Below are 13,455 nucleotides of genomic sequence, written 5' to 3'. Positions count from 1 at the left end.
TTTTAGAAAATGTGCTCAATAGGTGATTTTGGAAAGCAACAGGAAGGAAAAGTGCCTTTTCCAAGTATAACTTTATTTTAAAAAAGCCTGCTGGAGCGGCGATCCTTGTCTAGACTCCCAACAAATATACAAAAATCACATTTTCAGTATTAAATCTGAGAGGGGGAAAGAAACCACAAACATTTGCATAGGAATGAAGAGAAGAAATCAACTAAGTGGGACTTAAACTGATCATGTGAGCACATGCCATCGGAACCAAACCGAAAAAGTCCAGGGAGACCTTCGGAAAAGCAACCACACTTTTTACACCATCAAAGACATTTAAAAAATATGTATTTTCATGTAAAGGATCATACATGTCATGCCAGTGCACACCCAGATTAAACATTCTGGAAACATTTTAATATCAGAACTTTTTTATCACCCGTCTTTTTCATCAGCTCATCCGTACATTTCACCAAACTGAGTACAATCACTAAATTTTGAACATATTCAGTTAAAAAAAAGCGTTAACCTCGACTCAGGATGCCACACTTGTTTAATATGTCACTACGAGCAGAAGCACGTTAGCTTTTCCCAGCAGAAATGCGACAAAATATTGGTTCGATTCCATTCAGACCAGTAACTTGGCCTATTTCCAGTGAAGGTTAAAAGTAAGAAATCCATCACGCGTGTTCAAACATTCCAAATGTGCAAAAACTATTCCTCACTGCTGCCAACCAGATGGTTCTTTAAAGGAAAATTTAACCTGAATATCAAAATCAGACTCTGAACCAAAATACTGCGATGGTGGTTTTTAATTGGTTCCAGTTGGACTCAGAGCAGAACTCAGTCGGGCCCTTTTAGCATTAATGCTAAGCTGAGCGGCCAACATTTAAACACAGAAACCCTATTTTTACACAGACGACGTCCATAAAATCCACCTGGTTTCGGATTTTCTGGTTTGTTGAAGGCAACAGCGTTGAATCTCTATTCTAGACAAATTCAGCTGCCGTCTGACTAAACAGCTCAAAGTAATATTGTTCTGATGTGCGGCGTCCTCCACCACGCAGGGCAGGACAGCCTCCGAACATAAAAGGATCAGTGGGATCAACACGCTTCTTAAAGACTAGATCTGGTTAAGGTGGTATGTACATACATACACTATATACACACACTATATACAATCCATGAGTCAAAAAATAACCGCTCTGTTTAATAAATTAACAATTGGGAGACAAATATCTCGACAACAACTGAATTATTTTAAAGGTGAAAAATAGAATTTAAAGACTTTAATATAAAATACACAGCTGTGCAAAAAGACAATAAAGAAACCAAAGAATAGTCACAGTTTCTCAACCTTATCTGGCCTTTGATGTTTCGGGTCTGCAGGGTTTTTTTTTTGTTTCATTCTGCCTGTAAAAGGTGAGAAACGTCCCAAAGTAATTAAAAACAACCAGGGGTCATAAAAGATTGGGTCTTCTGTGGCGCTGTATTGCTGTTAAAGTGCCCTCAGACGTGGGCACGGCTCTTCCCCTCAGACCAGGCTGAAGCCTTCGTACTGCTCCACGGCCTGGGTGAGGCGACAGCGGAGGATCTCTTTGGTCTGGTAGCGGGGCATGTCCAGCAGGTTGTAGCAGGTGTGGGCCACCGGCAGGTAGTGCTCCTCCGCCGTGGTGGACTGGATGATGATGCGCAGGCTCTCCATGCCGTGGATCGGAATCCGGTCGCTGCCGGTGAGGAACACTGCAGGAGGGACAACAGGACCGAAGCGGGAAATTCTGTCATTAGTTTGAGGAGTCTGTAAATAACCAAGCTGCAATTAAAAATGGTAAACAGCTGCTGCCAATAGGGTCAAGATTCTGCTTTTACAGTCCATCCCCTAGACGACCAAGGAGCAGCAGGCTCATCCATACAGTCTTTATAACATGGAGGGAGAGAGCGTGTGAGGTAACCTGTAATTACACTGTCACAGAGAGCGAATAATGAGGTGATGAGAGACTTACACAGGAACTGCTTCTTCTTCTCTAGTGAGAACTCATGGAAAACCTCCCAGAACAATCTGACTGTTGGATGAGTGGCTGTAAACTCGCCTTTGTAAACGGTGTTCTGAGAGGAGAGGAGAGGAGAGGAGAGGAGAGGAGAGGAGAGGAGAGAGAGGAGAGGAGAGGAGAGGAGAGGAGTGGTGAGGGGGGGAGGGGAGAGGAGAGGAGAGGAGAGGAGAGGAGAGGAGAGGAGAGGAGAGGAGAGGAGAGGAGAGGAGAGGAGAGGAGAGGGAGAGGAGAGGAGAGGAGAGGAGAGGAGAGGAGAGGAGAGGAGAGGAGGAGGAAAGGAGAGGAAAGGAGAGGAGAGGAGAGGAGAGGAGAGGATCCAGGGACAATAAGGACAGAGAAGATACGAGAAGAGATGAGAAAAAATGAGAAGGAAGGGGGGAGGGGACAGGGAGAAGGGGAGAGAAGAGACAAGAAGAGACCAGAAGAGGGGGAGGGGAGAGGAATTGTTAGTATAAAACATCCTGGCATCTCCGACGGCTTTGAGATAAAGACAATAAAATTACTGACACCAATCAGATTTAAGTAGTGCAAATGACTTAGAAATAGGTACAAAGTACAAACACACAACACCATTAACATAAAAAACAATCTCTAATCTTCTGTCGGGCTTTTCTCTTACACATCCATTCCAGGGAACCCAGTTCCTGTAACATGAAGGTGAACGATCATCATCCTTAACTGTTCTTTTCTGAAATTGTAAACTGATCCGCTTGTATGTGATGAAAATCTTGGGTTTGTAAAGGTGCGATTTAAACAACTTGTACTTCGGGGTAATTTAACAGGGGATGTTGGTGACGCCGTATCTAACCCAGACACAAACCTTCTCCATCACCTCCCAGTTGTAGTTGCTGTTGCCCACCACCATGGCCATCAGCTCACAAGGCTGGAAGAGCGACAGGATCTCCCCCCCGCACACCTTCAGGAAGCCGGTGGAGAAGGCGGTGTACTGCTCGCTGGCAGAGTCCCGGAAGATGTAGCGCAGGTAGGCCTCCACGAACTCCTTCCTGATACACAGACAGCACACGCCCGTTACAGGAGCGCTCTAGAGCGGCGCATCTCAACTGGTTCCTCCCAAAAACTCAACTTATAGAGGAAGAACTTGGGAATGAACCCCTCTTTTTTTCCCCAACAAGCTCATAGAAAAGGGAAAATGCTTGACTTTACTTCCAGCTCCATGAAACTGATGAGTGTCTGGAAAATCAGGAAGTAAGTTGATCTAAATTGAACTACTGATTTAAAAATGTAAACATGCAGGGGTACCTCAAAATGGCAGGTAATCTAGATCTATAGTGCAACAATCAGATCTTGTATTACTTTTGCAACTATTGTTTTATTTTAAGTGTGTGTGTGTGTGTGTGTGTGTGTGTAGGGGGGGTTGGTTGGCCTACAGCCATCTGGCACCAGCAGCATGCATGGCGTCCTGACAAGTCCTCTACACAAACACAGTAAACACGGCAGCGAAACAAGGACGATATCCGCGAGGAATAACAAAGCAAACCAAACAAAAAATAGGCTCTCGAGGCTTTTTAACTGTGAGTTTTCAACGCAAAACATGACCTTCAGTCGGGACACCGAGCCCAGGGCGGCAACAGCTGTGTGTGCGCACCCATGCTAATCTCAGAGCTGCGGCGGGACGCATTAAAAATGCATTTATCTCCCACAGAGAACAGTGTGTAACAGAACAAAGCATTTAAATGGCCTGAAGGACGGCTTGGTCAATTCATTTTCATAAATATGTAATTGCTACCTAAAACACCCAAACAGGTCACGCGATGGTTTTTCATACAGCGTCACCTGTTGTTTTTGTCCACGCCGATGCTTTCTCCTCCGGGAACAAGTTCCTTCACTTCAGTAATCCCGTAATTCTCTCGAGTGATCTAGAAAGGCAACACAACATGGAGTTTATTGCAATTGATTTTACATTTAAAGACTTACTTGCAAGATGCTCTTGGATATAACGCTGCTCTGTTATCCATTATTCAGGTCTGTAATGCATTACAAGATGCCTGCCCTTCATTTATAGAAATCTTCACACTTCTGTATAACGATGGTAAGAACCCCAGAGGGGTTGAACTAAATGAAGCTGTTTCCTCAGGCTCAGCTCCCAATTAAAGAATTACTTTAGGACAGTAGGATACACAAAACAAATATAATTAGTGAAAATTCCAGCTAAAAACCTTCCAAGTTAAAACAAACTGACAAATCATGTTATGACCATGTACAAATCTTCCACGCCAGTAGGGGGTGCTGGAGTGTTTAGAGGTGAAAGACTAACCAAAGCTTAAACAGATGATTGATTGATTGGTTGGAATTAGGGAGGGTGTTTCTTTTAAAGGTTGACACAATCAGAAAGTCCAATGAGAGGAATTACTTTGATTTAAAAAATTATTTAGAATAAGAAAAAAAAATATATATTACAGCAAAGGTGAGAAGAAATGCCTCCTCCACATCTTCTCTGTCATAGTCCATAAGTTGTTGCAGACTCCTGAACAAGAAAAAGGCAAATGTTAGATATAAAGCCAATAAAACGTTACGAGGTAGAGCAGTCGCTAAGAAGTACATTTAGGATAAAAACTACTAAATTGTACCATCATTGTGTGTATGAGATCGTGATGTTCGAATGATTCCTGAAATATCATCTGTTTCTTAATTTAAGGGAAAAGGAAGCACTTTAGGATTTGTTGTCAGCGTTGCCGTAGACGACGGGAGCGCAGGACGTGCGGCCCCACACGCAGCTTTCAGGGGACTAATCTTAAAATCAATACACGGCTGGACGCAATCAGCTGCTGAGGAAATGCTGACACTTCCTGTCTTGGTAATGAGGAACCCTTTCCCAGAGGCACCCTGCCGCCTCAGTAGGTGGAGGCGTTATGCAAGACAGCGACGTGCTGTTGCTACCTGACGGTGGACGTGCATTTGTGTGCCTGAACAGATAGGGACATTTTGTTTTACGCAAGTTCGAGAGACCTCTGGGGTCGGAACACTTGATTGCGATCTCATTATGAGGCTTCCGCTAGAATCAAAGCCGAGTTATTGAGCTGTCATTAGGTGTCTCGCTCTGAGAGGACACGTGACCTGGCCTCGGTGGGGGACAGCTCCTTCAAGTCCTCCAGCGTGGGCGACACATCCAGCAGCTTCTTGTAGAGAGCCAGGGGGAAGTGAAGGTCCACCACTGTGGAGTTGTAGATGGCCAGGCCGCAGATGATGCCGATCAGGTGGAACCATTTCTGCTCTACGAAGCACTGAGAATCATATAAACATCTCTGTAAGCTCCAAACCGCAACATTTTAACTTTAACATTCAATGTGTCTCTAAAAATAAACAGGTGACTCTGTGTACTGGATATGACCCACAGGTTCCAGTACACCAACACTGACTTTGAACAGATTGAGCCCTGATAACGATCAGTGTTTTGTCAACCTCCAAGGCCGCCTAACTATGCAGTTTTGAGCTGTGGACAATATTCCAAGGGCATCGTCTCAAATTCTGCATGGATGCTGATGTCAACAATACTCTTAATGTTGCTGCAAAGGTCTGAATTTAGGGCTCTGAATTTAGTCTTGGCATTATTCATCTAGTAACAATAATACTAATAATAGGTGGCACAGGAGGTGCTGGGGTCCATCCCAGCAGCCTGCAGGGCTCACCAGTTCACCACAGGACACACACCATTCACTCACACACTATAGTCTCCAAACCAGGTATCGCTCATGTTCTGTGACAGGAGGAGGAAACCGGGCCATGAAAACGGACTTACTTTGTCTGAGAACCACAGCAGGTTGGACTCAGTGTGAAAGGTGAACATGCCATAAACCGGATCCATGAGCTCCTTTAAGAGCAGCAGGAAGAACTCTTTTGTGACTCCTCCTGCATCCACGGCTTCCTCACCATCAAAGATCACCTGGGTGAAGAAGAACACGAGCAGGTCAGAAGAGCCCCCAGGCTTCCTTCCAAATGTTCGGGGCCCTTTAGATGGTTCCGTTCCGCTCTCACCTTCAGCGGTTTCTTGAGGTCCACGTCAGAATAGGAGGTGAGCTCGCGCAGCGTGTCACTAACCAAATGGTTTCTCCGCACGTGGAGCACTAAATAAGGGTTCCTGGCGAGCTGAGGTTCCAGGGTGAGCAGCATAAAGACATTGTGCAAGTTTGCACCGCTGACTGCCATCTTGGTGGAAAAAAGGATCCAAACTTAAATCGAAATTCATGAAACCAGAGGCGAAAAGTTGTCCTTTTAGGCCGGTACCTGCATTTGCAGTTCAGCATCTGTTTGCAGCATGGTTGTCTTGGCTTGAGCGTTCAGTAAGAACGGGTAGGCACACAGGTTCACTGAGGGAAAGTCGGTCTGCACAGAAAGATGTTAGCGTGCTGGGTGAGCCTCCTTTCAATCCTTAAGCTTTAAATCACGCCAGTTGTTAACGTCAAGTACCTGTGACGGAGAGGGGGATTCCACTTTCTACAAAGCACCGGAGAGAAAGCCGTTTGTGAATTTGGTTCAGATACACTTGAGTCAATAATAATCAAATAATAATTAATATTCGAAGCAGCAGCAACACTCACTATCTGAGCTTTACTCAGAAACCATTTGAGGTAGTCTTCCTGGATGTCCACCATGCTGGTGATGTCAGGGATATAAAAGTGGTTGTACTCCACGTGTTGGGCCTTTAAGTTTACCTGGATGCACGGGACAAACACCGGAATCACTCGAAGGTAGGGGGCTACTTTCAAAATAAAAGCACGATCGTCCTAAAAAAGAAAAGATGACGGCATTTACAGACGCTGTAGCTGAACTGCTAAATTACCTTGTGGAGTTTTTCCAGCAGCCTCAATGTGGCAACAAAATGGTTCTCATAAGAGACGGGGACAAGGAGTGTCTTGCCTCCTCTCAGCAAAAACACAACGATGCTCTTGTACATATCGACCATTCTGGTAAAAACACTGTCGTCCACGAAACACCACCAGTTATCTGCAGGGAAACAAAGGAATTCCAGCACCGCGATGAAGCAAAGCTGTCCGGATGAGACGTCCTCTTTAAACTCTGGAGGTCATTTTATCATCCAAAGAAAGAATTAATGGAAAATCCTATTTTCCCCAGTTATTGCTGTTCTCATTTGGGGGAATATCTGGAATATTCCTCACTGCGATAAGTCCATCAGAGGGGATTTATTTAAGGGGAAAGTGGGGAAACATTAGGTGTGATGTCACGTGGCGCCACAGACTTTTATATAAGTGTGTTACTTAACAACAGAGGCAATTTCTGATGGTTTGAGGAGTATAAATATAGCCTTCAGAGCAGGGTGTAGTGTAGCCAAGCACATGATTATTGTACCCAAGACTTTGCTGGGGTTGGCGTCCAGCCGCAGGATGGCCATTGCCAGGGGAATGGTGAGGCGGATGTAGTTCTTGGAGTCCTGCAGGGCTGGGTACTCAGACAGGATGAGGTAAATCCTCATGGCCTCAACATCGGGAGGGGATCGCGGTAGCTGGGGGATCAGCACGCTCTCAAAACTCTTGGTGGCCTAAACAGAGGATTCAACACAGTAATGAGGAGACAAATCAGAGAAAACATTAAAACGCTGCCAACACCGATTTTTTTTTATTTTAAAAAAAGCTTGTTTTGCTCTCCGCTCTGCTTGGATCAGGTTGGCAGCGACTGAATGTAGGGAGAAGGTTTTGGTGGTTTGGAGAGCTGCCTCGATATAATTGATGGGAACATTTGTGGGTCAGTTTGTCCGGGACTTTATGTTTTTTTTTTTTTAAATCCATGCTGTTTATTTCAATGAAAGACATGTTTTTCATCCGCAGCCACAAACTTTCCTCTCTGAACTGATTCCACAGAGGCAAGAACACAGAAAATGCTTTTTATTTTAAGGCAAATTCACATCTGAACTGTGTCCTTTTAGGGAATTCAGACAGTTTTGCTATAAACATTAATAGTCATACAGCAACTTCATTTTGCAGTGTTATGTGGCTGTTTATGCTCTTAGATCATTTTTGTCTGTCCAGATGTTGAAAAAGCTAATATTTACCTCTATAAACATTTGCACTTAGATCAACATTAGCAGAGAACTTCAGTCAAGATGCTAAAACACGACTGAGCGGACAGGTTTGTCCCTACAATAACTGCCTTTCCTGTTGCTGGGTTACATCCCTCGGCAGTGAGGAACAGAAGAAGCCTGAGCCGATACCTGCTCCAGTAGTGCAGAGAAAGCTGGTGTGCTGAGTGTAGCAAAGAACATTCTGACCGAGTTGAGATCGATGCCCGGGATCTTTGGGTTGGTACTAAAATGAGCATCATCGCTAAGAAGGCAAAAAAAAAAAGAAGAAAGAAACAAAACAGGGTCTTTAATACGAATCTTAATGCGTCAGAGATAAAGGAAGGTTCACATGAATCTCGCTGAACTCTAAACTGTCACTGTTGAATCCCTTATCACACACATGTTAGAGATAGTCTGGAACAGTTGTTATTATGCTTATTTTCATTAGGGTGGTGTGAGAAGACAGACAGGCTGGTCACTGGAGAGCAGTTTTGCCTGGTCAGATAAAATGAAATATCCTGATAGTTGGTGATTCACCTGTGAGGTTCCCACCACATCACTTCCCATGAGTCTGCATTACAATAGGGGCTGATTGTGGCCACTTAAATATAAACATTCCTTCTAAAATAGTTAAGCAGCTGGTTGTCATTTAAAATTTCTTTAACATGAAAACAAATCATACAAATCATAACGGAAATAAAATCACCCTCGATCCGTCTGTTTGTGTACTGTACTAAGGGTAAAGGTTATAGTCTCTTCGGTTGTTAAAGATCTGATTTAATTGTACTGAATGTAATCTCAATTTGTTTTTATTGCAACTTTATTGACCTTTATGGGTGCTGATGTTGGTATTTTTATTAAAATACCCCTTAAATTAAAGTCATTATTCTACCTTCTTTGTAAGAAACCTTCCTTTTAAGCAACTGAAATGAATACAACAGGAACTCCAGCACTGCTAATGTTCCCAAAAAAATGTAGTTTCCATACCTTTGGTCCAAGAAGCTGGCGTTCCAACAAGCTGTGGAGGAGAGCTGAATGTTGATGTCACTGTGGACAAAAAACGATCAAAGGATGTCGTCAGGTTGTATGAGATTAGTTTAACTCTACCAAATATTGTGATGCCAGCAGAACTAACCTATTCAATAATATGATGCATTGACACATTTGACTTACTTTGTGACACCAGAATCCTTGTTGCACATCATCTTTAACCTCCAGGAATTCAATCGCTCGTAATTGATCGGGGAGATTGCGTTGCTGATGTTGATCACTCTAAAATCTTCTGGATATTCAGAATTCTGCACAGAGAAAGCAAAACTAGACCGTCTGCACCCACACTGTGTGTGTGTGTTATTGTGTGTGTTCATTTATGGGGGACGCAATACACTTTTCACTGGTGACGTGAAGGCATTTTGTCTTCACAACTTCATGAGGTTAAGGCCAAGGTTGGATTATGTGCATTATATCCTCACAAACAGAGAGGTACCAACGTGTATATGAGTCAATATCAATGCACAGTGAATAATGTTGCGTGAGAAAAGAAGCGTTGACGCCAGCGCCCCCTGGTGGCAAATTATTACGCAGCATTACCAATGAGGATAAAAGAAAAAAGTGGCTATTTGGAGCACCTTGCTCAAATTTTGTTATTTGAAAACATTAACTGTTCATAAAAAGAATAAATCTAAGGAAAGACAACAGCAATATAGACATAATTACATACCTGATCATTAGAGTACAATAAAAAGCTATGGTCTCCTCCACAGGTGATTTTGGTCACTGAATATTTTTTGGAGTCTAATAAATACATAATGACAAGAAAAAATGGTAAGGTGTCCAACATTTAACTCAAGAATATTATTTATTTATCTAATGTTATTTTCCCCACAGAATTGAATATTTACAGTATAAATCAACCGCCCCCATCCCGCGTCCTATGTTTTATGGAAAACAAAGGGCCTTTAAGGTTAAGACATAATAGTTTCAAGTGACTGTACTATTTGTCCACAAAAGTTAGAGGATGGCTCATTAACACAATTTCCAGAATCAAGTTGCTGGAATCCGATATAAACGGAAAAGTCTTTGTCTTACCTGTTCCATGAATACTTCCCGACAGGAAGCTGGTCTTCAGAGGATAGGGGCTTTTGTCAGCACTCAGTACTCCTGTGCCGAGCTGACCATGGCTGTTACATCCAAATGCATAAACTCCACCAGAGGAAGGCGCAAAGGCCAGAGTGTGGTGCCTGACAAAAGCAGGATTTAGATGCAGGCCGAAATAAATCACGGCGCTCTGAGTTTAGAACAGCCGGTACCTGCCACAGGTGATCTGGGACACCTCAGTACCCATCAGCTCCAGCACTCGTCGGGGTAGAAGCTCATTGGCGGTGGAGCCGTGGCCCAGCTGGCCCCACGAGCCATCTCCAAAGGTAAACAAGCCTCCATCCTGTATAAGTGACAGCACACAAGAGCGGAGCATAAACCATTAACCTATAACCATTAATGTAAACACTCTGAAGCTGAGCTATATTCTCACCTTGGTGAGAGCTGCTGTGTGCTCCTCCCCACAGCTGATGTGAACGACTTTTTGAGATCTCAGAAACTTGATGTGGCACGGGACAGCCCGGTCTGACAAAATAGACCAGACGTCACGAATGACACTCAAATAAGGCAACAAACAGGGACTGAAACTTGTGAGGCAGCATTCAGTTTGCTAAATGTGCACATTCAACACATGGCAGTAATCATAGTGATGGAAAAAACAGTGGAGTTTAGATTTCTCTAATATTCTCATGAGGTATTTCCAAAAAAAAAAGATGGCCAATTAATCACTCAGCACCATTTCCTCCCAGCAGGGAACCCACATAATAAAACAATACGTTCACCGTAAACTGCTAGCCTTTTACTTGACACTACATATATTGTGCATAAAAAAATAAAACTGTATGCATTAAACATCCAATATTGATTGTCTTCCATTAATCTACGGTACCTTGAATATCATTGAGACCCAGTTGTCCAGCTTTGTTCTTGCCCCATCCAAACACAGCTCCGGACAGAGAGAGGGCAAAGCTGTGGTCTCCGCCCGCGGTGATCTTTGCCAGCGGGATCCCTGCCAGAGACTTGAGGGGCTGTGGAAACAGCTTGCTGGGCTCACCCTTCCCCAGTCCGAGCTGACCGCTGGTGTTCTGACCCCACGTGAACAGCTGGCCATCTCCAGGGAAAAGAACAGCACGGTTCATTCACGCACCGCAATCACTTCGGTCTCACGAAGAAAACCAAGCTGATGAAGTCTTTCCTACCTTTAGAAAGTGCAATGCAGTGCTGATTTCCACACATCACTTGAGCTATTCGGTGGTCGCACAGCCTTTTGATCAACCTTGGGGGGGGGGGGCGGGAATGATACAGACATTTACACTTATTAGGCCGTAAGATGCGTTGAAAAATAACTAAACACTTAAATATGTAGAATTTACTTTCACTTTCCTTCCCTCATCACACTAACATCCTCCAAGGCATGCTGCGGCGTTACCTTGGTATCCGAACTGCCGTCTCTGTGGTTCCTAATCCGAGTTGGCCCTCTTCACCTGCTCCCCAGGCAAACACCTGGCCCTGCTCATTCACGGCCAAAGAATGGGCCTGACCACACGACACTAGCGTGATCTTCTGAGTATCCAGAGCTCCAACAAACTCTGGTAAGAGGAGGAATATTAAAAAAAAACAGCACTATTCATAAGCAGCAAGGAAATGGTCAGAAATACATCCTTTAATAAGAAATACAATGATGCTGTAGGAGTCAAACAAATCACAAGCATACCTGGAGTTATCCCTGGTTTATTGTGGCCTAACTGTCCACAGCTGTTAGACCCACATGTGTACACGCTCCCATCATGCAACAGGAACACTGAATGTTGTCCTCCGCAGACTATTTCTTTCAGGCCCCTGCCAGTGAACACGTTACAGTTTCTTGGCTCAAACATGGGATCCCTCTCCACTCCAATACCCAACTGCCCATCTTTTGCTTTCCCCCAACACAGCATGCTGACAAACGGGGAGGGGATGAGCGCCAAACTATAAAGGCAGCAAGGCAGCGACACTCAGATGGAGGAAGACAGGTCTTCAGGATTGATTGCAGCCCCGTTTTCTCCTCTTTATGTAACATCCAACCCTAGAGGAATGAAAAATGAGTTAGGAATGAATTATAGTGCCATTACTCTGTAGTCCTGACATGTATTTGTCTACTGATTTTTAATGTGTGGACCCCTGCTCTTTAAGGATAAAGTAAAGCCAGTTTTAGAGGTGGGTGTGGCTGAGAATGATGCATGTAAGATAACACAGAAATAGACATCGCACAGACGGTTAAAGAACTTCTAGTTAATCCCATTTTACACAGCTCTGACCAGTCCAATCCACAAGTGACACATGTATGAGGCCGACTAAGTTAGCTTAGAACAATAAATGCACTTATACAAGACAGGTGACAACGAAAAACATATTCGTATCCTTGAGCTACACTTACAAAATGAACGCAATGGAGTCTGATAATAATTACATAACATGCACATAAAGGAACTTTAAATAGAACCAGTCACCGTGGTTTCTGTGTAAAGTCCAATATAGGCATATGGAATTAACGGGCACATAAAATTACTTATTTGATCACTTTGAGTCAAATAGTCACCAAAAGGTACGTCATAGCCCGGAAAAGAAAACGTACCTGTCTGTTTACAGGAATAAAAATTGCTTTGCGGGTGACTACAACAACACTGAAAGATGAGGGTAAAACATTGAAAGCTCTACAGCAGCTTATTGTAACACGCCATATTTAACGGTACTATCACTTTTGGTATTGACAGGAATGGACAGGAATTAGCTTGTTGCTAAATTAAGCTAGCTTCCTTATTCACTCGCGCATTGTTACGATGAGGAGACATGAATGAAAGAGAAGAAAGTACGTATACAACTATTGTTCATTGTTTAATTAAACCAGACTTCCAAGCAATCCAAAACAACAACATGAAAGCCAACATTAAACCGATACATGAAAACGTTAGCTTTTAACCTTAGCCATCTTTATCATCGGTGAATGTCATTCCGATCGCAACAAAAATACTCTGCTCAAACGGTATTTAAGCGTGACTAAAATCGCATCCTGGAATTTAACTGGTTCTGCAGAAAAACCGTGTTGTTTACCTGTAGAGATGCATAGTGAATCTGGGCGTTTGCTTTCGATACAGCTGGGAACCAAACCAGGAAGTCGCGATGCCTACGTCACTGCCCAGAAGTCATGTGACAGACACCTTTTCTTCTTCTCTAAATACCAGGCGTGTCCTTGTCCCATATATTCCACCAACCGTACTCATCCCTATTAATATCCCAACCTGCAGAACA

General features: G+C 43.6%; 1 protein-coding gene across 1 annotated transcript; it reads right to left on the bottom strand.

The window, feature by feature from the left end:
* Positions 1–52: 52 nt before the first annotated feature.
* Positions 53–13,389, bottom strand: herc3 (HECT and RLD domain containing E3 ubiquitin protein ligase 3). The gene is made up of 25 exons (XM_057035248.1): positions 13,258–13,389; positions 11,882–12,232; positions 11,597–11,756; positions 11,367–11,443; positions 11,057–11,278; positions 10,601–10,692; positions 10,380–10,510; positions 10,159–10,310; positions 9,791–9,864; positions 9,244–9,368; positions 9,058–9,117; positions 8,221–8,332; positions 7,362–7,551; positions 6,835–6,998; positions 6,593–6,706; positions 6,462–6,488; positions 6,279–6,377; positions 6,030–6,200; positions 5,794–5,937; positions 5,112–5,278; positions 4,455–4,521; positions 3,831–3,913; positions 2,857–3,040; positions 1,989–2,091; positions 53–1,728 (listed from the first exon to the last, which is right to left on the bottom strand). The coding sequence occupies exons 2-25, from the start codon at positions 12,102–12,104 to the stop codon at positions 1,520–1,522; spliced, it is 3,150 nt and encodes a 1,049-aa protein (XP_056891228.1). The 5' UTR covers positions 12,105–12,232; positions 13,258–13,389; the 3' UTR covers positions 53–1,519.
* Positions 13,390–13,455: the final 66 nt, after the last annotated feature.

This window comes from Takifugu flavidus, chromosome 6 (assembly GCF_003711565.1).
Source record: "Takifugu flavidus isolate HTHZ2018 chromosome 6, ASM371156v2, whole genome shotgun sequence".
NCBI classification, from domain to species: Eukaryota; Metazoa; Chordata; class Actinopteri; order Tetraodontiformes; family Tetraodontidae; genus Takifugu; species Takifugu flavidus.
The sequence above is the reverse complement of the archived record's forward strand: the minus strand, read 5'-3'. Positions and strand labels throughout refer to the sequence as shown.

Bases quoted from the DNA above. Each gene is read 5' to 3' on its own strand.
- herc3 (XM_057035248.1), bottom strand. From the start codon at position 12,104: ATGCTGTGTTGGGGGAAAGCAAAAGATGGGCAGTTGGGTATTGGAGTG. The intron at 11,757-11,881 runs GTATGCTTGTGA...TCCTCTTACCAG, and splicing joins TAAACCAGGGATAACTCCAG to AGTTTGTTGGAGCTCTGGAT. The intron at 3,041-3,830 runs GTGACGCTGTAT...TCTGTGTATCAG, and splicing joins GGCGTGGACAAAAACAACAG to GAAGGAGTTCGTGGAGGCCT.